Source organism: Hyperolius riggenbachi, chromosome 6 (assembly GCF_040937935.1).
Source record: "Hyperolius riggenbachi isolate aHypRig1 chromosome 6, aHypRig1.pri, whole genome shotgun sequence".
NCBI lineage: Eukaryota > Metazoa > Chordata > Amphibia > Anura > Hyperoliidae > Hyperolius > Hyperolius riggenbachi.
In genome coordinates this window covers 115,681,726-115,707,909 of record NC_090651.1, presented here as the reverse complement: position 1 = coordinate 115,707,909, position 26,184 = coordinate 115,681,726, and the positions used below count along the sequence as shown (strand labels likewise).

Sequence of the window (26,184 nt, the reverse complement as noted above, 5' to 3'; positions counted from 1 at the left end):
AAAGTGGGCGGAGCCAACACCAGCCAAATACATACTCGGGCAACGCCGGGCAATCAGCTAGTGTACTATAATATGTATAGGTGAACAGATTTGTTGGCACCCCTCTACAAGAAAAGTGGAATTCACAAATGTCTCTGAAATAATATAAAACTTACATAAGTAATTAGAACCCTATCATTGTTTATTCCAAATTCACCAAACTCTTTGTTTTGTTTAGCATTTTGATTCAATAGAATATTTCTAATACAAAATTCAAATGGTATGGACAAAAATGATGGGACCCTTAAAGGACGCCGGTGACTTTAGAAAATGCAAGAGGATCTGTGCTACTGCGCAGGCACAAGCTGTCCTGCGCAGGGCGGCCCTACTGGTTCATGGACGGGAGTGTGCCCATGAACTTTCAGAGGGGCCCTGCTGTCTTGAAGAAGTTGTGGGAAACATCTAGAGCAGTGATGGTTAATCTTGGCACTCCAGATGTGGTAGAACTACAAGTACCATGAGGCATGGCAATACTCTGACAGCTCTAAGCATAACTCGGGGAGGCAGAGGCATGATGGGATTTGTAGATTTGTCACAGCTGTAGTGCCAAGGTTAGCCATCACTGATCTAGAGGATTCAGAGTATCTGACTTCTTTTTCCAAACTTCATAGGTTTACATTAACCTAATTATTTGTTGCACAAACTTTAGAGGCATCCCTGCTAACAAGTGATTTCTGTAGCTTGAAATAAGACTATTGCACTTTTCAACAAGTAGTATAGCCTGAATTTCCTGAGCAAGTTTCTCCAGATTATTATTATTATTATTTAGTACTAATATAGTGCAGACATCTTATGCAGCGCTTTACAGAGTATATATTGTCTTGTCACTAACTGTCCCTCAGATAGGCTCACAATCTAATCCCTGCCATAGTCTCATGTCTATGTATGTATCATGTAGTGTGTGTATCTAGGGTCAATTTAAGGAAAAACTAATTAACTTATCTGTATGTTTTTGGGATATGGGAAGAAACCAGAGTGCCTGGAGGAAACCCACACAGACACGGGGAGAACATACAAATTCCTTGCAGATGCTGACCTGGCTGGGATTCGAACCGGGGATGCAGTGCTGCAAGGCAAGAGCGCTAACCATTTAGCCACTGTGCTGCCTCAGATGTGTGAGATCTAAAGGGTGGCTCCTTCAAAGCAGCCCTTTAACATACACTGCAAAATATATAACCAAGTCTCCATCATTCATGTGTCACAGTAGGCATTGTGTTTGACAGCTTAATTTTTGGGCCATGGACACACAGCTGATGTAACTTGCTAAAAACCTCCAATTTTGTCTCATCTCTGCAAAGTACCATAGAAGCCCTGTGGCTTATCAATATGCAACAGTGGAGTCCTTCTGAGTCTTTACATTGAACCTGCTGTCACTCAAAAAGTGACGGGGATGTCCTCAGTGGCGCCGCTGAGCAATAACATTACACTTTTGTCTGATCTGATGCAAAATTGTCTTGCACTTTGTTTGTAGCTATGAAAAGGCAGGGCCGGATTTCTGCACAGGCCACCTAGGCCAGTGCCAATGGCGCCTGGAGGGCAGGGCAGCTGACTCCCAAGCAACATCAGTTTGAGGACCCTGCCTGCACAACTTTGCACATGTTCGCCCACCTGATCGCCCTGCTTCAGACCAGCAGACATGTAAAGAAAGCAGGGCTGCTTCAATCTTTGCAGCCCTGCGTCACTTATCTCCGCCCCACCCCCCACCACTCCTACCTGCTCCTCTCCTCACTGGCTGGAGTTCCGGATGGATGCAGAGGAGAGCAGAGCACATGTGAACTGACAGAGCTGCTCTCACTGCACTACAAATGTCCACGCTATCAGTCTGTATACACTGACTACTGTGAAACCAACTTTTGGCTGAGGAAAATCTAATGTTCCTGCATAGCTTTACTCTCCAATCCAGTTAAAAGATCCAGAAGGAAACGTGTTTTTAGTCTAGCTATAGGAATATGCAGTTCTAGCATGCGATGCCACCTACTACCAGCTTTGCATGATAAAACGTATGGCTTCTCAGGGGCCAGAAGGCCACTGGTTGCGTAGCCTATTTTGGTTCCTGGACGTAGAAACTACGCCCAGGAACCATGCGCGCTACCGCGCGCTCCCGCGGCCGATCGCGAGCGTGCACGCGCACTCCCGGCCGCGGATTCAGTAGCCAGGGAGTCAATGTATCGGGCTATGGTGCCCGATCACTGATTCCTCTCCCCCGCTGAAAAAGCGACAGCTTCACAGCTTCTCTCGGAAGCTGCGCCTTTTCTGGCCGTTCCCTCACCGATGCGTCACTCTAAGCGTGTGTTACGCTTAGAGTGACGTCATGTAAACAAACTCATGGCCGCCAGCTTGTGGCCAAAAAGTAATACTACAACTGAAAATAAAAATAAATTAAAATGAACACACATTTACATTATAAATCTATTGTTTACCTCCCACCCTCCCAAAACTACCCAAATAAAATGTTTACTATAAAAAAAAAAACATTACAATAAAAAAAAAAAACATGTAAATATTTACCTAAGTTTAGAAACTTTTTAAATATCAATGTAAAGATGAAATATTTCTATATTTTTTTTTATTTTAAACTTGTTAATAGTGATAGATGCAAAATGGAAAAAATGCACCTTTATTTCCAAATAAAATATTGTTGCCATACATTGTGATAGGGACATAATTTTAACGGTGTAATAACCGGGACATATGAGCAAATACAATACGTGAGTTTTAATTATGGAGGCATGTATTATTTTAAAACTATAATGGCTAAAAACTGAGAAATAATGAATTTTTCCATTTTTTTCTTATTCTTCCTGTTAAAATGCGTTTACAGTAAAATGGCTCTTAGCAAAATGTACCCCCCAAAGAAAGCCTAATTGGTGGCGGAAAAACAAGATATAGATCAGTTCATTGTGATAAGTAGTGATAAAGTTATAGGCTAATGAATGGGAGGTGAACATTTCTCACGTGAAAACCACGGAACCTGAATGGGTTAATGCTGGTATAGTGCTATCTGTGATTTTTTTCTGTTTGATTAACAGAAAGAGAAAGCATTGTGTTTGAGCGCCTTTAGCTGGGATTCAGCAGTCCTGTGTGAAGAATTTTTGTGTAAACACTGCAGGATGTTCTATCAGTAACAGGATCAACAGCAGTGATAGTAATGGCAGCCTAAAACAACAGGCCAAGGTATAATACTATGCTTACAGGAAACATTGCTGAACAGATTATACTGTAAATCACACATACCTCTTTTTCGCTTTGACAGGGGTCTTCCTCTAAACATTTTAGATTTACGATATGGACCTCTTGGGGATGACTTATTGTTCCTTTGCTTGCACAGCCAGATAAAACACTGTAGCTTTCCAGAAAGGCTTGGACAGGGTGAGATTCAGTAACAGGTGACAGCAGACATGGAGTTTCAGGAATAGGGCCTGGAAGACACAAAGAGGAAATATTTAGCCCACTAAATACCATCAATCTAACACAGCACACCCCTTCCTGTTCACCATGTGGTAATTAGTGCTGGAATTATGAAACAAGAACCAATTTAAAAAAATGTTAGAAAATAAAAGCAAAAATGCAGGACATAAAGATGCCATATGCTTCATAAAGATGCCATGAGCTACTGCACAAGAACACTAGGGCTGAGCAGAGGAAGGATGGAGAAATAAGCAATTAGCCTTCTGCCAGTTATCATTATCTATTCTACCACATAAAAAAGTTAGCTGAATGTATGTATAATATAGAAACCTGGACACCATATTTATTCTGTAACAGAGAACAATCACAGCTAGGGCTGTGGAGTCAGTATGGAAATCATCCGACTACAACTCTGACTCCAGGCACCCAAAATTGCTCATTAGAAATTAGAAAGCCAGAGTTTGCCCATTGTAAAATCTTTCCTCACTCTTTCCTCTTCTTGATTTGCATCATAAAAATGTATCTGGGGTGACATCTTTAGTGCTGTTAGATGCAGCGCTGCGGAATGTTTGTATACTCAGTGTCAGGAAGGAGAATTCTGCGTATGACAGTTAAACAGCCATAGCCGAAAATAACAATGGCCTCAATTCAGTAAGATCATGCTGGTGATAATAAGGCAAAAGAAAACTTACCACCACACATCATTCTTGCTTTAACTAAGGTGTAGAGATAAAGATAGGAGATAAGCTTAGTGAATTAAGGCCAATGGGCCATATGCAATTCACTTTTTCACCTCAGTTTTCTCCTAGGAGATCATTTTTCATCTTCTATTTAGACTAATTTTTCAGCACTCTGCAATTGAAAAAACACCAAAAAGTTGATTAAAAAGTACTATCACCATTATTTTAAGTGTTTTCTTGCTTTCTGGTGGTTTAGAAAGCATTTTATTGAACAGTTTCAAAAAATATCACCTTGGAGAAAGCTCAGGAGAAAAAAATAATTGCATATGGGCCAATGTGTTATATGGCAGCACCCCAAGTGAACCGGCACATTGTGCTACCTTTTTAAAGTGAACCTCCGGACTAAAAATCGACTCAGCGGCACTGAAAAGGCTTTGTGTTTCTTCAACAGTTTCACAGCATCAGAACTTTGTTTCTCTTATACAAGCCTCATTTTTAGCTGCACAGAACAAAACTGCCCGGGCTTTTTTCCCCTGATGCTGTGCAAAGCATGATGGGATTTCTGATTTTGTTGTTCTCGTTCTGCTGTTTTGGTGCAATTTTTTTTTTTTACATTTTGAATTTAACATTTGAAGCCTAGCATGTGCAGTTGGGAGGGGTAATCAGGACACAGGATAGTTGGAACGGTGTCTCCTGCTCCTTGTCACCTCCTTTCAAACAAAAAGATGGCTGCCCCCATGACAAAGATGGCAGCCCCCATGAATCACAAACATTTGCCTGTTCTTTTAAAACAGGGTGGGTAAGAGATTATATTACCTATCTATTCTAATTAACATAACTAATGTAACTTGATGACAGTATGTTTGTTTAGGCTGAAGTTCCCCTTTAAGGGCTTTCGGCAGATGGGACACTGAACTGGCCATCAAACTTGCAGTTCTCATCCTCCTATCTGACAGAGTTCGTAGACTTGCTTGCTCATCTCAGAACCTGCACCACCCTATGGACTGGCTTTATAATTTAAGGCACTGGATGACAGTAACTACTGAGAAATGCTACATTGCAATGAAAGATACTGAAATATCCCACTCATCCCCTATCAGATCAGCACAAAACTATGGGACAACAGTGAAGATGCCAAACACCATGAATGATGCAGCAATATAAGAACAGGGGATCTGTCAGAAGAAATAAGAATTCACCAAAGGCAATTTGTCAAAACTTTTGACTAAGGTCAATTTTTTCAATATTCGTCTGTGGAAATGGTACATGGAATTCCAGCTAGAACCTTCTCCCCAGCCAATCTGATAATCCATGTGTTTGCCAACATTTTTACAGCATGTACCCCTTTACATAAGATCGCATTTGTTGAATAACCTCATTGCGCACATTATCATTTCATTTAGCCCTTGCCATACATATATTTGTTAGGAGCCCCCAATATTTGAGTATTAATGTTCTTCAAACATTTCTGTATGCGTTTAATTAACTAACAATACTTATTCAGGTTTATTTATATAATATGATTTTTTTATTTGAATACCCAAACTTACTGTTCTTCACTGACTACCACAAGTTCAAGCACAACCTGAACCCAACCAAGTATTCCCAGGGGTAGTTTGCCATGTGTTGAGAACCTAGATCTAAATAACAGCAGAGGGATATGAACATTCAACTAAGAATGTCCCTTGGAAGACATCAGTGTGGTAATGATTTTTCCAAGCCTTTCCTGTGTAGTTCAGAGACAGAGGTAGATGTGAGCACCTGTGAGAGCTAGGCCTCAGGTCAGGGTAATTGAAAAGACAATGGTCTTCCCAGTCCAGGCCACTCTACATGCTTCTCACATCCTCCTAACAGCTGTAGAAGGAATATCTAATCTGTCTGACTGAAGTGACATTAGTTTATTGTTCGTCTTTGACACAGGGACAACTTTATTTCCCTTTTACTAATGGCAAGCTGATTTTTGCTCACTTGCCCCCTCTCTTTCGTCACCTTATATTACTATTCTTGTTTGTATAAAAATTCTTGTTGTCAATAAAAATTACCATCTCGATGCCATTGTAGTTTTTTATTTTTCTAATATTTTTATTGAACACTTTGAATAAATACCAAATTTCCTGGGCATATTTCAGGGGGATTTCAATGATACATTAGTGCTGAGTCCTGGTTCCAAGGTGAGGTGAAATTCACTCACATTCTGTCACGCTGAAGGGTGTCCCACAGGAAAGAAGGTAAGATAAACATTTCCACAGTAGGAACACTGACAGCATTGTTACCTCAAGATAGTGTGAGTTAGAATACATTTGACATATTTCTTCATCTACTATAGTTGTCAGCATGCAGACAGACAGCACAGCCGACATCAGTAAAACCCTATTATGAATCTTACCTTTCTCTACTCTCTGTAAAAAGAAATAAAAATGGCTGGATTTGATCTTTGAAAAGTTTTTGAAGGAGTGTTTAATATCATCCACAGGTAATTATATAAAGGTTTTATGCCAATTATTTTACATGGAAGTGTCATGGTTGAACATAGATTCCTTGCCCAATAATTCCAGATATTGCCACAAGGTTCTGGTAGGCTAAAGTTTTGGCTGAAAGGAAGCAAAAGATACAGTGCTAGCTTCCAGATCTGGCAGGTATGGATAGCTGCTGTTTTGTGACTTTTCTATGTTATGTTTCTAAAATTCTACTGAATTTTATTGGTTTTCTGTTTATTGCAGCAATTTTCCAAGTATTCTATGCATCTTAGAAACCACAGTGGTTATATTTATGCACGTGTTATTTCACCGTTCAATTTAATGCAGACATAAGAAGCACAAGTCGCAGTTGCTTTATGCTTTAACAGAACATTCCTTTAAATTAACTGTGCGCAAAAAAAAGTTTTACAAAAACATTCCTGTTTCTGGTAAATACAAAAAAAAAAAAAATACAGGCTACAGCCAGTCTGAAGCCATACCTCATCACATGGCTGTCCAAAAAGGCAGCAAACAGGCTGCATTCGGCCTGAGAGAACGCTTGCTGCAGCCCACCTGTTTGCTGTGTCACTATCTTTCTCCTCTAACTACTTCTGTTAGGCCCACTTTTTTCTCTCCATCCAGCTCTGCCCCCCAAAGCCAGGACATTGCTACTCCGCCCCCTCCAGAGCATGGTTCTAGGGAGCTTGGCCTGCCACACACACAAAGCTGGACAGCACTGCTTTATGACAAACTAGGAGCCAAAAGGAAGGCTTGGTTTCAGGTGTCCCAGCAATCAATGTCCTCCTTCATGCCAATGTGACTAAACGGCAACAGTTTCAGGCTTAAAGGGGAACTGAAGAGAGAGGTATATGGAGGCTGTCATGTTTATTTCCTTTTAGACAATACCAGTTGCCTGGCAGCCCTGCTGATCCTCTGCCTCTAATGCTATTAGCCATAGCCCCTGAACAAGCATGCAGCAGATCAGGTGTTTCAGTGGTTCAGACTTATAAGTCTGATCTGACAAGACTAGCTGCATGCTTGTTTCTGGTTTTAATCAAATACTACTGCAGAGAAATAGACCAGCAGGGCTGCCAGGCAACTGGTATTGATTAAAAGGAAATAAACATGACAGCCTCCATATACCTCTCTCTTCAGTTCCCCTTTAAAGAGGAACTCCAGTGAAAATAATGTAATAAAAAAAGTGCTTCATTTTTACAATAGCTATGTATAAATGATTTAGTCAGTGTTTGCCCATTGTAAAATCTTTTACATCCCTGATTTACATTCTGCCATTTATTACATGGTGACATTTTTACTGTGGGCAGGTGATGTAGCTGCTGCATGCTTTTTTGGCAGTTGGAAACAGCTGTAAACAACTATTTCCCACAATGCAGCAAGGTTCACAGACAGGAAACTGCCAAGCGTACGTACTCAGAATTTCTTTGTGGGAGGGATTTCACCACAATATCAGTCATACAGCGCCCCCTGATTGTCTGTTTGTGAAAAGGAATAGATTTCTCATGTAAAAGGGGGTATCAGCTACTGATTGGGATAAAGTTCAATTCTTGGTCGGAGTTTCTCTTTAATGAGTGTGAGAAGCCAGTAGTCAGTTGCTGAGGACATAAGAAATGGTTCAGCAGACATTTTCCTTCTCTATATTGGAAACACGACAACATTTTTTTGAAACAATTCATTTAAGATATGTTCTATAAAAAAAAACATGCAAAACAAAATCTGAGCTTGAACTTCTGGCTTACGAACAGGTAATTATTAGAAAATAGTGAGATAGAAGAAAAAAGTGGGTATGACCCGGTTAAGCACAAATCACAGATAATTGATTACTATATAAAAAAAAAAAATACTTTATTAACCCAAATGTATATAACATTAAAAAAAACATCATTAAAAATGTGCCCGCCCCGCACCCCCAGCAACCTCCCCGACCTGGACCCTCGACCCCCTAAAGCAAACCCCACTGTTGAGTCTATACCTCCACTGGTAATAAATGATGGGACCTAAAAGACCCCTGTAGAATGATAATCCAGCTGTACAGTAACCGTGTCACTGATTTTGGGATGAAAGTTAGCATGCACATACGTTAATGAGAACAGGGAGACACAGATAAATCCATCAAGGTTAACACGGCTCAAGCGCTCAATAGAGAAAGATTCAGCAATCATCCAGCAAGTCACACAAGTTTGCATCAATGCCATGAAACAGCGCAGTCACGGCAGGTCTGGTGATCATACATCTGTGTGATTTGGTCTGTATAGCAACAGCCTGATTCACCAACAGCAGGAAGCATAAAAAAGCACAGTTCCATGCAGAGCAAGTTTAGTAAAGCAAGAGTTCCATATTGGCATCTGACAGGCACAAACAGCAATCCAGCCTTTGAAATAAAAGACACTTGCTAATAAACAAAGTTCATGTTTGGACAACCTGATCCATGTTGCTTGCATGCAGGCAGAAGAGTGGCAACAGGCAGGTATATTGTAGCAAAGTACTGTCCCAGAGGGGCTGGCTTACGTGCTCCAGAGATTGCTGTGCCGTGATTGCGTTGGAATGGTTGTTTGTAGGATCAAGCTGGTGTGCTGGTTGCCATGTGGGATCCAAGGGCTATACCAGGTCCACGCGCAGGAGGATGGGCCGGCCACACCCGCCCCCACAAGCGGCCAATGCCGGGCGGGTGGGCGGGGCAGGCACACGCTATGGCAGGTCGCCTTGGCAACCCGCCGGCGCGTCCGCCAAACCCCACCCACCCTTCCGAATGCCGCACACCGGGCGGGCAGGGTGGGCGGACACCGCGGAAGAGAGCAGCCGGACCAGAACAGGCACCGCACACCCCCAAGCCGCCGCGTCCACCAAGCCCTGACCACACCAGGCGGCACCACCAGAGGGGGCGGGCGAGGCCGGACCCAGCAGCAACCCAAGGCCGGACAGAGAGAAGCAAGAGCCCCGTCCAGGTATCCCAATGCAATAGCAAATATAAAACAAATCCAAAAACTTTGGATAAGACAGATTAACTATATCAAAAAGAATTGATGGTAAACAGTGGCATATATCCTAAAGCATAATACAAGGGGGATACACATAAAGGGACCCCCTCAGGGTATGAAAAGCATCTTTAATCAATATTAGAAAAATAGTATAGCAACAAGTGGTCGGCAATAAACCCACCAGAGGGGAGACAAGAGCAAACCAGAGATCTGACGTTCCCACAGATGGAGAGATTGGGACATCAAATAGGCAAAAAGGAGGCGTAACTGGTATTCTCATTCAGGTAATTATTAGGAATATGTGTCTGAGTTAAGCTGCAAAACATGTTATCAATTTGATGTCTAGGGACATCAAAGAGATGATTTGCATATTCAGCAGCGATGCATTGTGGGACGCCTCAAAGCTCACTCCAACCTGAATAATCGCAAATACCTTATGTTTTAAGAAGGCAAACTTCTGTTTTGCATAGGTATTTGGAGCGCATCAACTACTGTAAACATTTTTTTTTGGTTTTAAAGGGAACCTTAACTGTAAAAAAAAATGAGTTTTACTCCCCTGGGGCATCTACCAGCCCCCTGCAGCCATCCTGTGCCCTCGCAGTCACTCATGGCTCCTCTGGTCCCCCGCTGCCAGCTAGTTTCGCTTTTGCCGACTAGGAGTCATGCGTACGTTTTTACGCATTCCTGCTGGTGCAGGAAGCTATTGAAGACATCAACAAGTACATATTTACACGTTACGGGTGTAATGCGTAAAATTTTACTTTCCTAGCAGGAAAAGAGAGGAATAGCATAGCGTAGCTTCTGAATATAAACAACTAAGGACCTTATTCAATTCACTTTTTCTCTTAAGTTTTCTGCTAGGTGATAATGTTTCTTCTCCTGTTTAAATAGCTTTTCAGCATTCTGCAGTTGAAAAAATATCAAAAAGTAGGTTAAAAAGTTCTGCCAAAACTTTTCTTAGCATGTTCTTGCTTGCTGGTGGCTTAAAAGGCAATGGCCTCAATTCACTAAGCTTATCTCCTGTCTTTAATAACTCTTCTAGAGTTGTTACCATGGTGATAAGGCATGTAGTATTCAGGAAACATTTTACCTCAGGCAAGCCTAAAGTTAACTCTTCTGTCTTTAAATTAACTCTCCAATCCTTAAAATAACTCCAGAGTTAAAGACAGGCTGTTAATTAACTGCGTGTGAAAATAACTACAGAGGAGGTAAATTAACTACAGAGGAGGTAAATTAACTATAGGAGAGGTAACTTAAGGAATGAAGAGGTAAGATAACTCTCTCACGTGTGGAGGTAAGTTTTCTCTTGCTTTATTATCTCTAGCATGATCTTAGTGAATTGAGGCCAATGTACTGATAAGGTGTGAAAATACTACCTAGGAGAATACTTAGGAAAAAAAGGAAATTGAATACGGGCCTAAATGTCATAAATGTCCTACAGTGTCACAGACAGTTTGAGAAGCAAAATCACTGATAATGAAGGTCGAAGGGAGTTTAAGTTACACTTTATTAAGCAGCACTGAACATATTTTAGTAGAGATTCATTCTGAAGCAGAGAAACTGTGTCTGGTCCAATCAGCAGTGGGGTCCAATACTGTGGGGGCGACATTCACGCTTCAATATATAAGACCGAGTTACCAGACAAAACATATTTACAACTTCTACAGAGAAATGGGTCTCCTGCTGAGATCCATCAGCGTCTTTCTGTGGCTGCTTCCAAATTACAGGAAACCACAAGGACAGAATTGATGTATGTGCATATTAAAATGTATAGGGAATACTCCAGTGCCTATACTACTGCCTGATGGCTAAGTCACTAGAGCCTTCAGAAGAGTACTTAGAAATGCACATGAAATGTGAGCAAAACTATTATTTATATATATATATATATATTTTTTTTTTACCTTTAGGGCCTGTTCAGACTATGCACGTTCCTAGCCGTTTTCAGGGAACGTGTCCGGGTACCAAAAACGCATAGAAACGGCTCCTAATGCTTTTGAATGGGCTAGTTCACATGTATGCGTATAAGACGCATACGTTTCTTATCCGCATTGCTGCACGCAGTTCTGTGCGTCACGCATAGAAACGGACGCAATAAAAGTCTATGGACGCGTATCAAAAACGCGTACTATTGCGTTTTTAGCGTACGTATCCCTCTGCGGTTCCCATAATTCTTTTTTTTCCCCCGGGTCACGTGTGTGTGCAAAACGCAATAGAAAACGCATTAGAACGCAAGAAAAACGAATGCGTTTTTGAACTTGCGTTCTCTTTGATTTTATACGCATTCTTCATACGCTGACAGTCTGAACAGGCCCTAAACACACATACACAGACATATATATTTAGTATAAACTCAGTATACATTTTTATCTCCTTAAAGGGAACTGAGCACCTGGAAATGCATTTTTTAAAAATTAACTTTTTGGTTAAAGGATACCCAAGGTGACATGTGACATGATGAGATAGACACGTTCAGTGCCTAGCACACAAAACACTATGCTGTGTTCCTTTTTTTCTTTCTCTGCCTGAAAGAATTAAATATTAGGTATGTAAGTGGCTGACTCAGTCCTGACTCATACAGGAAGTGACAGTGTGACGCTCACTGATAAGACATTCCAACTATAAAACACTTTTCTAGCAGAAAATGGCGTCTGAGAGCAGGAAAGAGATAAAAAGGGCCAATAGTTCATACATTTTAGCTCTGGCATACTTCAATTAATGTGTCATTGAGCAAAAACAATAAAACAGTTAAAACTTAAAAAGTAGATTTAAACATAAAATAAAACTGTGGAATATATTTTCCTAAGGTTCACCACCAGATCTTAGTGTCCAGAAATTAAAGGTTACAAGGGCAAAAAAAATGAAAAGGACCATGCACAGATCAGAGAGAGGAATCATTTAGTTAATTTCTGTATGCCCGTTTGCTTGTCAACAAAATTTGAAAGCCTGGCCATTTGTGACTTATTTGGTGTCCCAGGTACTCTAATCTGTGATCCAGGTAATCCAATCCCCCACCCTTCTACCTTCCCCACATACACATGCATACTCTAAGGAGATCAGGGGAGAAGATGAATAGGGTAGCATCAGCTAAGAATTACACTATAGGGGACATGGAAAATCTGCAAGACACTGCATGGGTACTACCATAAGATACTTTTCTGTGCACCGATAAAGAAAGTGCAGTATTTTGTCCTGCACACTAGAGTGCACCCCAGGCCTATGCCTGTATGGCCTGTGCCCAGATACAGCCCTGTTGGAAGGTTTATATCAGAAATAGTACCCTAAGGCCTTGTCACGCAGGCAACTAGTCTCTAGTACCAGTAACTAGACGCAATAGCTATAATTATTTGGGCCGCACGGTGGCGTAGTGGTTAGCGTTCTCGCCTTGCAGTGCTGGGTCCCTGGTTCGACTCCCAGCCAGGTCAACATCTGCAAGGAGTTTGTATGTTCTCCCTGTGTCTGCGTGGGTTTCCTCCAGGAACTCTGATTTCCTCCCACACCCAAAAACATACAGATAAGTTCATTGGTTTCCCCCTTAATTGGCCCTAGACTATGATACAGGCACTACACAATACATACATAGACATATGACTATGGTAGGGACTAGATTGTGAGCCCCTCTGAGGGACAGTTAGTGACAAGATCATATATCTGTACAGCGCTGCGTAGTATGTTGGCGCTATATAAATACTAAAATAAATAAATAAATTAGGATATATAACAAGCCCTATGATCAGATTCTACTCCATACCTTGTAGTATGTAGACTTAAGGAGCTGGAATAGCTGTATACCTCGGGCTTGAGGCATAAACAAATCATTTCGCTGCTCACTGACACTTCATGACATTCTCCTCTAAAGACTGTAACTGTCCTGTAAACCTGGATCTATAGATGCCTAGTTTGGACAACTAGCGCAATGGAATCATCTGCATGGCTCAACAATAATCAATCACTCTGACATCTGGAAGTACTTGCTTTGACATTTTGATGCTCCTAGACAGCGTCAGCTTCACCTGAGCATTGCCATTGGATTAACATCTAAGAGTGGGAGCTGGTGCTTAACTGCCATTCTTTCTGAAAATAAATTATTTCTCATCTGCTGCTCTTAAATATCTGCTTCGAAATTACAACGAAATTCCAATCAAGCGGTAAATATCAGTTGATAGTACGTGACGGTGGAGAGGCAGTAGACCGACAGCCCATGGCGTTGCACTGTATCATAGAGAGAGGCATTTAGCGCTTCAGGCTGTTAACTCTTCGGCACTCTTATTGGCCTGAGGCATTGGGCTTAGACCCACAAAACACGTTGCCTGTGCAAATATACTTTTTGTCTATTAAGACATTGTCATTATTGAGGTAAGCCACCTAATTTTTTTTTTTTTTTTTTTACCTTTAGTAGGTTTTTAATCCCGTTTTATTGTTCCAGGGCACCTCTTTACCCTTAAAGTGTACCAGAGACCTATTTAAAAAAAAAAAGTTTTATACTTCCTCCAGCCCAGGCGCACGGATTGGTCCCACACCACCGTCCTCCGCTGCCTGCAGCTCCGGTATCGAGTCCCGTTAATTCTGCCAGTTGCGGCTAGTCTGCGCAAGAGAAAGTGCGCTCTCTACATATCTCTCTGGTGGTCGCCAGAGAGATACGTAAAGGGCGCACTTCTCTTGCTCAGACTTGCCGCAACTGGCAGAATTAACGGGACTCGGTACCGGAGCTGCAGGCAGTGGAGGACGGCGACGTGAGAGTGATCCGTGCTGATGGGGCTGGATGAAGACCCAGGTATTTACCTTTTTTTTTTTTATCTCTGGTTTCCTTTAAGTACAATGCTGCAATTTGATAGATCTCATGGTGTGCAGTGTATGGGGGGAATTGAGCCCTCTCTGATCAAATTCATATCAGAGAGGGATTGAAGTATTTGCCACATTGTGCAAAAATCTATATGTATGGCCAGCTTTACACTGGTAAAGAATTTCCAACCTGTAAGCACAAGCTCTATATCACTTAACCCCTACAATACCAGCTTGCCAAGTGGCCAGCAAGAGAGACCTTGCAACTTATCATTTCTATTGCAAGTGTGTTCATTGGTTTTGGCTACTTTTCTAGTCTGCTCAAATTTGATGAAAGGTCGTAGCAAAAAAACAGAACCAGACTTGTTTTGGACAAACATGTTTTGCATTAGATATTGTAGTACTACTGGAATTAAACAAATAAGCTAGTCCAAAAAGTGGAGCTGTAGTTTATTTTGGGACTGGTACAGGTACGCTATCAAAGCAGCAGATCATTGCTTCATGTGAAATAGACTTTGCAAATAGAGTGCTTTGCTTACTTTATGATAAGTCACAGCTTGCAGTGATTGGCCATGTTACAGAGTTTAGATAACCAACAACTTTTCTATTACTTCTAGATAGAGGCTGCCTGCACAACTAACATTAAAGTGGACCCGAGGTTAAACACAAAACCAAAAAAAAAGATATTTTTTTTACTGCACAAGCACAGCCATACTGGGGCAGGCACAGTACGGCAGAGGTCGTGCAAGAAGGGGTGCATGGCTGTGAACTAAAAGAAGGCCCTGCCCATCGGCGGTGAGGTCGTGGAGGACGCAGAAAGACTCTGGTCCATCCTCTGGACATGCACAAGCTACTATGGCTTACTGAGTACAAGCGGCCATACTTGTGCAGGTGCAGTAGGGCTACGCTTGTGCATTAAGCGAAGTGCGGTTGTGATCACATGACATGCTCTTATCGGATTACTTTCGGGGGTCCATGCACGGCAATGGTGAAGGCCAGGAGGATGTGAAAAGCCTCTGCAGGATCTAGAGTCTTCCATTCTCTTAGTTATTTATTTGCTCGTTTTTGTCCTGGGAACAATTCCCGATATAAAAAGTTTTAGTTGGATGTAAGTTATAGCAAAAACAGGAATGGACCCACTTCTACCAACCACACACACGCCAGAGGGAGTCAGGAATCCAGGGAACTCATATGACTGCAAAAGGAAAAAGGGATTCCGCTGCACCGGTGGCTGGGTGAAAAAAAGTCTCCGTTTATTGTCAAATCAGTGGACACACAACATTAAAAAGCTCACTCGTATCGGAGCTCATGGCTCCTTAATCAAGGCTTGCAATCATATATTTCTGGTATTACTAACTAGACTGCAAGGGAGCATTATAACAATTTGCATGAGCGCTTCTAGAATTACAAAAACAATCTACATAAAATCATAAACGTGAATAGTGGCTGCTCCTTTAAAATTAAGGAAATAGCTTCATCTGCGGCCACCCGAGTCCATTATTTGTCCATTTCTGCTTCTTTAATCATTTGATTGGTGAACAGTTACACAAGTAGTAAAGGACAAGCCACCATCTAAATACTGTACGTACTTGGCATGCACAAGCTCCAACCGTGCATGACCAGCAGTAATTGTTAATTTCGAACTTAAAGGGACACTTAAGTCAAACAAAAAAAATGAGTTTTACTCACCTAGGGCTTCCAATAGCCCCCTGCAGCTGTCCGGTGCCCTCGCCGTCTCCCTCCGATCCTCCTGGCCCTGCCAGCAGCCACTTCCTGTTTCGGTGACAGGAGCTGATAGGCTGGGGACGCGAGTGATTCTTCGCGTTCCCAGACACATTAGCACCCTCTATGCTGCTATATGGTATATGATATATGCTATAGCAGCATAGATGGCGCTATTGTGGCCAGGAACGCGAAGAATCACTCGCGTCCCCAGCCTGTCAGCTCCTGTCACCGAAACAGGAAGTGGCTGCCGGCGGGGCCAGGAGGATCGGAGGGAGATGGCGAGGGCACCGGACAGCTGCAGCGGGCTATTGGAAGCCCCAGGTGAGTAAAACTCTTTTTTTTTGTTTGACTTAAGTGTCCCTTTAATGCATATTGCTGAATCATGAGATACAGTAAACTTATCATTTCTTAAAAACAAAAAAAACTTAAGTAGGCATTAACAGCCTTAAAGAATTGCATTACATTAATCGCTTACAAAGAAATTAATAGTTGCATAATGACTAAGCTTACAGTTTAAGTCAGCACTAATATCATATGGAATAGCTCAGTGTTACAAAATACACACCATATGAAACACCCAGTTCGGGTCTATCACTCACATCGCTGTAGGTGTTAGGTGATGTGTTGTTTGACTTTTGTCCATCAGCTCTTTTATTAGGAAACATTCTGGAGGAGACAGAGTGGAACAACACTACATTTTTACGGAGTGTATTATTTTCATTTATCTGCTGCACGACTGCTATGCACAACGTGAACTACTCCAAGTGGAAATAAGGGCGGGGTGAATGCATTCGAGAAGCGAGATCTACAGATAGTTCCAAATTCAACAAACTCTTGGAAGCATTCTGTATACTGTGTGCGTCTTTAAGGAAAGTTCATATCGAAGTTTCTTGCCCAGGAGAAGAATGAAATATACATATGTGCAGCATTTTCTCCGTACAAACTTCTAATCTCCAACAATTTTGTACATCTGTTTTAACTTCTCCATCATAAGAAGTATTGTCCTATTCAGTTATGCCCTCTCTTCCAAGCACCATAATGCTCTTATTGGTTATGTCTGCTAATTATTTCCTCTGCACCAAGAGTCAATTGTCTCCTGGGGATATCTGTCACAGCCTGCCTGTTGTTACAATTGCTGTTTTGTACTTTGTATATCAGTGACGCTACTCTCAAAAATCTGGTCATTTGATTAGACAACTTCTCAACATTTACAAAAGTTTGACTGAGAAGGGCCTCTGGCCGAAATCAGGAATTTCCTATACAATTTTTCTAGAGAGCCCAGTAAGGCCCCTTTTCCACTGGCCACATTTCAATCTGAAAATCAGATTGTACTCAATTTGCCAGTGCTTTGCAAATCACACTGACGTGGGGATTATAATCATGGTATCCCATTCCCACCCACTATATATCATTTTTAGCCCATTTAGGCTATAAGATTTTCTTGCACTCCCATCGACTTTAACCCTAATTGGGTAAAAATCAAATTGCATCAGTGGAAAAAGGGCATCAGCATAATTATAATAACCATAGTACCCCATGCAATTGGTTAAGCACTGGTTGCATGTGATATGATTTTCAGATTGGAATGTGGTCAGTGGAAATGGGACCTTACTGTGCTCTCTAGAAAATTTGTAGAGGAAATGTCCTAACTTCAGCTAGAGGTTCTTCTCAGTTAAGGTTCTTTAGACATTGAGAAGTAGTGTTGGTTTGTTTTCAAATTCGGCATAGGAGGAAGTATGGAAGTAGGAAGTATCGGAGTCACGTGAAACACAACGTGAACTCCTCCTAACCCTGTCTGTATGCTTGGTGTTAAGCAGCAGCAGTCGGGAGTGTTAGAGTGTTCTGAATTGGCTATCCAAAATTCGAAAACTAACACTATTGAGAAATAGTTTAGTTGTCAATTTACTAGATTTTTTGAGAATAGCATGTAATACAACAAATTACAAGAGAGTACGGTAATTAAAACAACTGAAAGCGCCAACAAATTCTGAGTGCTGTAAACAGATTGTGTTAGTAAGACTTGGTAAATTTTGCCAATCATTGGCAAATAAAAATTGGATGTTTACCAGGATTATAATTGGCAGTGATAATTGACGTGTGTGAGAGAAAGAGAGTAGGCACCCTCCATTACCAGCAGAAGATTTTGTGGTGGTGTGCCATCACTGGAATGTACATACAGACATTTCTTCACCGCAGTGCCCACACCATAATAGTGTCAAAGACACTTAAGCACTTAAACAGTTCAAAAGTCAACTAGATAAAAAAAGAACATATACAGGAAAGGTCTTAGATGTTTAAAAATATAACAACCTCTTACTAGCAAATGCATGCTCCTAATCTGTTCTTAGGTCGTATGCCTATATTAAAAAGAACTTTAAACATAGGCATACATAAATAAAATCAGAATATCCAGATAGTTCATGGTGACCCCGAAGCATCAGGAAAGCATAAGGGACTAAAAGAGACCAAAAAGCCCCCCTACTAAAATACTTAGCATAAATACACTGAATAGCTAAAAAATAGAGACACCCTCTTATAACGAGTTGGTCCACCTTTAGCTCTGATCACAGCTGATATTCTTCTTGGCATGGACTCAACAAGATGCTGATACCGTTGCTGAAGAATGTTGGCCTATGCTATCATGATGGCAGCTCTAAGTTGGGTCAGATTGGATAGTGACATTTCCAAGTTTTGAAGTGATCTTTCAACATCGACCCACAAATGCTCGACAGGATTGAGGTCAGGGGATTGAGCTGGCCATGGAAGCAGGTTAATCTCTGACTGATGCTCCTCAAAACAATTTGAGACCGATCAAGCATGGTGTCAAGGGCCAACAAGAAGCATCTTTTTGTATTTTTCTGTGATACCAAAGGCACTCTTGATGGTCTCCTGTTGCTAAAGCCCATCCTTTGCAAAGTCTGTCTTGCTGTGCATTAGGATATGCTTTGTGATGCGCCTGCATTGAATTCAGCTGTAATTTGTCACGTCGTAGCCCTTCTGTTACTATGCATGCTACTCGCCTTTCACCTCTCTAATTAACCAGCCTTTTTTGAACAGAATAGAGGCTCCAGTTAGAGAGGAACTCCAGTGAAAATAGTGTAATAAAAAGTGCTTCCTTTTACAATAATTATGTATAAATGATTTAGTCCATGTTTGCTCATTTTAAAATCTATCCTCTCCCTGATTTACATTCTGACATTTATTACATGGTGACATTTTTACTGCTGGTAGGTGATGTCAGTAGAAGGAGATGCTGCTTGCTTTTTTGGCAGTTGGAAACAGCTGTAAACAGCTATTTCCCACAATGCAACAAGGCTCCACAGTGTGATGTCAGAACCATGGTCCTGACATCACACTGTGGGAGGGGTTTCACCACAGCATCAGCCATACAGAGCCCCTGATGATCCGTTTGTGAAAAGGAAAAGATTTCTCATGGAAATGGGGGTATCAGCTACTGATTGGGATAAAGTTCATTTAATTCTTGGTTACGGACTCTCTTTAAACTTCTGTACACATTGAGAAGTAGTGTTGGTTTGTTTTCAAAATCTGCATAGGAGGAAGTATTGGAGTAACATGAAACACAACGTGAACTCCTCCTAACCCTGTCTGTTTGCTTGGTGTAAAGCAGCAGCAGATGGGAGTATTAGAGTGTTCGGAAACAGCTATACTGGATTAGAAAACCAACACTATTGAGAAGTAGTTTAATTGTCAATTGCAGATTTTTTGAGAATAGCATCACAGACATAAAAAACAAAACAAAAGAGCAATTGTTACAGCTGATAGGCTATACTGATATCCCTAGCACAGAGCCAACATATTTTGAATACTATGAACAGATTGTGTAGGTAAGATCTCATACCATATGGAAGTGGTAAAATTTGCCCATAGTCGGCTAATAACTATTGGATGTTTACCAGGATTATAATTAGCAGTCATAACTAACGTGTGTGAGATACAGAGAGGAGGCAACTTCCATTATCAGTAGAAGATTCTGTAGTGGTGTGCCGCCAGTGGAATGTACATACAGACATCTCTTCATCGCAGTGCCCACACCATAATAGTGTCAAAGACACTTAAACAGTTCAAAAGTCAACTAGATAAAAAAAAGAGCATGTACAGTAAAGTTCTTAGATGTTTAAAAAGATAACGCCCTCTTCCGCCACTGATCAAACTGATAACATGTCTTGTGGCTTAACAGCAGATGCATGCTCCTAATCTGTTACAGACATAAATATAATCAGAATATCCACATAGGTCATGGTGACTCAGAAGCACCAGGAAAGCTAAAATAGGCTGAAAAGCCCAACTACTAAAATACTTAGTATAAATACAGTATATCCAGTGTTTTTTTCTAAGATGTAGAGAACACTTTGACAGTAAGGGCTGCGTCACACTGCCATTTTCAGCCAAACTAATCTGGTAAAACGGATCTGGTTTCCGCTTTACTGGATCCATTAGGCTTGGTTCACAATAGCAAATGGATCCGTGGAAACGGATCTGATCACAGGTCGATCGGATCCGTTTTCACTCCATTCTGCCGATCCGTGCACCTGAGCAGGCGGGTGAGGGAGGGTTACCTTACCAGGCTTCTGTCTTCCGCTTTCAATTGCTTCCCACATCGCGTTCCAAGTCGCATCACGTGACTACCACGCTTCCCATGTCGCAACATTGGAAGCAATCGAAGGGGAAGAAGACAGAAGCCTGGTTAAGAAACCCTCCCTCCCTTACCTGCCCACTCAGGTCCACTTCGTCCCCTCACCAACCCCAGACCCTCACCCCCAGTGGTGCGTCCCCACATCCCCCCATACCCTCACCCCCAGTGGATTTTGCCCTAAGGACTAGTGTGAAGAAACGTTCCGTTCTCTCATTGCCCCCAATGCAGGGTGTCATCCACCGTTTTTGGTCCACTGGGCTGCGGTGTCCGTAAAATTGCTGCAGGGAGGAAACATGCGGTCCGTTTGACAGATCTGTTTGAACGGATCCATAGGTTAACATTGGATCCATTCGCATCCGTTCCATTTGTACAGTATCCGTTTCGTCCGGACCGCTAACTTAACGCCAGTGTGAAAAGGGCCTTAAAATTCACATCAAATTTGCATTAAAGGGAACCTGAGGTGTAAAGGTGCGTACACACGCACTACAGAAGCCAACGACGGGTCCATCGGCACCTCCCGCTGAGCAGACTTTCAGCAGACTGTAGTGCGTGTGTACGCACTGTCAGCGGACTAATAAGGCTGTTTGGGAACGATCCGCTGAGCTGAGCGGATCGTTCAGGAACAGCCTTATCAGTCCACCGACAGGGTGTACACTTGCACTACAGTCTGCTTAAAGTCCGCCCAGCGGGAGGGTCTGACGGACCCGTCGTTGGCTTCTGTAGTGCGTGTGTACTACACACGCACTACAGAAGACAGTACGCACCTTAAGACCTATGGAAGCTGTCATATTTATTTCCTTTGAAACAATACCAGTTGCCTGGCAGTCCTGCTGATTCTTCTGGTAAATAGGGTCTATGCTAGGTACACACAAAACAATTTTCTGACAGATTTACTGTCAGATCGACTATTTCCAACAGGTCCGATCTGATTTTTGATAGATTTTCCGTAGAAGTGAACGGAAAATCGATTGGAAAATCAATTGGAAATCGGATTGGACCTGTTGGAAATAGTCAATCTGCAGTAAATCTGTCAGAAAATTGTATTGTGTGTACCTAGCATAAATCACACACCTGAAATAAGCATGTAGCTAACCCTGTCAGATATCTGATCTGCATGCTTGTTCAGGGTCTATGGCTTAAAGTTTTAAAAGTAGAGGAACAGTTATTTAAAAGGAAAAAAACATATCAGCCTCCATATCCCTCTCACCTGGGGTTACCTTTAACTTGGATTTAATAGCATCTCTTGATTATCCCTACTCAATACTCAAAAGTACCTCCACTTTTGTCATGCTTTGAGATTTTCCTAATGGTGAAACAGCTTTGAAACATGACCTACTGTGGGGACTTGAGCTGAGCCACACTTATCTAACCCTTCCCTAGTCTATCCAAAACTCGGGTGCCATATTAATACCAGATTTCCTTTAAATTGCACTGTCATCTCTTGACATAACCATACAGCACAAATGAAGCATTTTACCAGTTTGGAATATTTATGCCTCTCACACCTAAATAAAGTATAACATATTAAAACTAAACACTGTTACTAATTATGCGATGCAGGGACACAGGGGCGTAGCAATAGCCATGGCAGCTGCTATGGGGTCCTGGAGCAGAGGGGGCCCAGGTGATACTTCATGTATTACTATTACCTTCTTGTGTTCAATTACCCTCTGACTATGTATCAGTGCCCATGAACTATATGCAATGCAGATTGCATGAGAATGTAAATTGCCAATTAACTCATATCCATAGCTTAGGGTCGGGTGGCATAGCTAAAGAGTGCCTAGACCTGAGGGCCCCATGAAAGTTTTGCTATGGGGCCCTATAATCTCTAGCTATGCCACAGCAGGGACAGTTTAGGTAAAATGAGACCTGGAAGAAGATACATGTAGGCCACTTACATTTTCATACAGTAAACGCTATTAATTGTATATATTTTATTCTAATTACTAGTAATTGGAGAGAGATATGGGAGCAATTATAGTATTACCGGAAAGATGTTTTTCTCAAAATTCTACTGCAGTTTATTAAAGTGAACCTCCTGCAGAGGTGGCAAAAAAAGTTGGATACTTACCTAGGTAAAGGGAAACCTGGGTTAGCACAAAGGTTTCCCATGTCCTCCTCAGCCCCACCGTGGCCACGGATGGACCCTCTGAACAAGCGCTTGTCAGATATGTTCTAGAGGCCGCGCTCAACCGATAACGCTGGTGCAGCCGTACTACATCTGCACAGTACGTTTATCAGTTGAAAAGGTGGGGTCAAGGTGGATGTGGGAAGCCTCTGGATGCTTCCCTCTTCTTAGGTAAGTATCTAACTTTATTTTTTTAGCCACCTCGGGTTTGCTTGTTGAAAAATGGCTTACTGAATCCTATTATGTTTATTTTTAAAAGTTTCTTTAATATCCATTAAGAAAAAGACAAGGCGTTACACAAATTATTACTGTTCTCTCGCATGTTTAATGTTAACGTCTCACCAAGGAATTGCGTACATTTATTTATATTACAAAATGATATAGCATATTTTCCACACTGCTTTACAGGGAATGTTGAGTGCATTAGTTTTATTACTATGCAGATATACGGCACTATCACTTGTTTTCCACAACTCTGTATACAGATCATTGATCAGTTCCTACAACTGTCCCTACCAGAGCCCAGGATCAATTTTAAAGTGGATCTGAACTCTTTCAGGAAAACATAGAGAAATGCACCCTGTATGTATTTAGATAGTTTAGCCTGTCTAATTCTCCCTCATTTGCGCCTGAGCACAAGTTGTAATTTGTTTTTTAATTCACATGACTGCCATGACAGAGATGGCAGAAAAGCTCATTTGAAAGTACAGGCTGTTAACAATATGTCTGCTTCCATAAATCAGGAAGTAGAAACTGCAGATTTATTTTAGGATTTGTATCAGCTGTAATAAAGAATTGTTTTTGTTTAAAGGTAATTATGCTGTTGCGTATGTTTTAGAACAGAGAGGATGTTCTGAGCTCAAGTCCGCTTTAAGGGGAAGTCAATTACCTGTCAGTATATTTTTGGTATGTTAGAGAAAGCCCACACAAACACAGGGAAAACAATACAAGCTTGTTTCAGGTGTGTGATCTAGATTTAACTGACGCCTAAAAGATCTAAAGACCTTTCCGGCGACTGGTACTGTTTAAAAGGAAATAAATATGGCCGCCACCATACGCCTCTCACTTCCAATGTACTTTATTATTATTATTATTATTTTTTTTTATTTATATAGCGCCAACATCTTCCGTAGCGCTGTACATAGTACAAACAAATAATGGGGAACAAATATACATAAGAAATACAAGACACTGTACAGTCATGACATACTTTAAGGTGAGTCTAAGGATCATTTAGCGAGTTTGGAACTAAAGGTAGTTTTTATTATTAAAAAATGCCCTATTGTTTAATCGCTCACTATAGCTCACAGCCAATGTCCTGTTCACATCTTAGGGCTACCTCAGGGGGAAGCTAATTAATCCAGTGCTGTGATTTATGAGGAAAACCCAAGCAAACATGGACAGAACATTCAATCTCCAAGAAGACTGTGTCCTGGGGGGAAGCTGAACTGGACCATATCAGAGCAAGGCAATAATAATAACCACATGGCCTTTTTGGCGTTCTTACTTTAGTTTGGTGTTCCAGTTAATTTATTAAACGGTAAACTGATGCAACCGATGACAAAATAAAAATATAAGCACAAACTGAAGTCAAGAGCCCAGGTACACCAGCCCTAAGCCTAATTTTTGACAGTTGGAGTGCCATAAGTCAAAGAGGACAAGTGACCAAATCTGCAGCTGAGTAAGTGGCAATTTGAGTAAGTGTGGATATCATTTACAATGAAGGATACTTGACAGACACTTAACAGGAGGTGCCTCAGAGATGCGTGTCATTCAGTTATGAGGTCTGACTAAAATCATCAGCGCCACAATTTCCAGACACGGATTTAAAAACAAAACAAAAAAACATGGCGACAATTTCAATCTGGACATAAAAGTGCAAACAAAAGAAAGCAAAAATAAGTTAGTAAGCCTGCAAAGAATCTGGTTACTGCACCAGATATGTTCTGCTCCTAAAGAATGCTGTTTTCCAGCACAAACGCCCTTGCCAAGATATTAGACTTTTATTTGCTTTAACGTAAGGAATTGAATTACAAGCCAAGGCAATGAGCTTTAATAATGCTAGCTTGCTTGTTGTTGTGTTCAGCTGCACATGAATCTTAACAGCTACAATGTAGAAAGCTTTACTGCCTTGTTCTGGGCACCTTTTTAATTATTTTATAGTTGTAGAATTTTTGATATCCAAATTTATGTAAAGATCTTTCTAATTTTAAAAAGAATAATCCCTATCCATAAAATGTGTAATAAAACAGACTTTTGCCTAAAGCTTCTCATACAGTGATTAAAATGGTTAGGCCTAATTTGCACTAAGCGTAGTGTGATGTATTATGTCTGCTTACTGCAATGCGCAAACCATCAGTTATAATTGCATATGTGATATGCACATCCTCATTGATTTCAACACAGCACATGCAGCATGGTGGCATAGTGGTCAGCATACAAACTCAGTGCCGGTTCGAATCCCATCCAAGGCACTATTGGCACAGGGTTTGTATGTTCTTCCCGTGATTGCGTGGGTCTCCTCCGGGCACTCCAGTTTCCTCCCACATCCCAAAAACATACAGATAAGTTAATTGGCTTCCTCAAAAATTTGACCTAGACTACGATATATTCACTACATGATACATACATACACAGATTGTGAGCTCCTGTGAGGGACAGTTAGTAACAAGACTATATATACTTTATAAAGCACTGATGTTGCTGCTATATAAATAGTAAATAAATAAATAAATAAATAAATAATAGAAACAACCAGAGATGGATTTACCATAAGGCACTGTAGGTGCTTGCCTACAGGCACCTTATGTGGCAGAGGCAGTATTCTGTCCCTTCCTGAATGTCCCCTCTCTCAGCAGAGCGGGAGGACAATGTCACTCACTACCCGGCCCCAGTCCAGCAGCCGCAGGCACGTAGTTAGGGGCGCAGATGTGAGTCTTTATCAGTGCCTCCTGTGAGAGTAAGAGCAGCGTGGTGGGAGGTGTGGGTATTGCATCATTCCTGCGCCGCATCAGCTGCAGCGCAGATCAACTCTGGCCACACACACACACTGCCATTTGCTGCCTGCTCTTTTCATCTTGGTGGGGTAGGCTTGAGGCAATGTAAGGTGGTGACTTAGTTGTGTGTATCCCTTGATCGTGTGTAGCTCCGCCCCCGATTGTGTGTAGCCTTTTTTGTATGTCAACTATTGCCATGTATATACATATATATAATTATTACGATAATTTTCATTATTAAAGTAGAGGGGGCATTATCCAAAATTTTGCTGGGCACTCTGTGAATTACATTACTGCTAGGTTCATATACAATTAGC

General features: G+C 41.4%; 1 protein-coding gene across 5 annotated transcripts in view; it reads right to left on the bottom strand.

Annotated features, from left to right (window-relative positions):
• TGFBR3 (transforming growth factor beta receptor 3) overlaps positions 1-26,184 on the bottom strand; it is a 336,698-nt gene that overhangs the window by 190,764 nt on the left and 119,750 nt on the right. For all 5 annotated transcript variants that reach the window (XM_068239808.1, XM_068239810.1, XM_068239811.1 and 2 more), the window contains exon 3: positions 3,274-3,458. In XM_068239808.1, the coding sequence (XP_068095909.1) occupies positions 3,274-3,458 (185 nt within the window). The remainder of the gene's footprint in view (positions 1-3,273; positions 3,459-26,184) is intronic.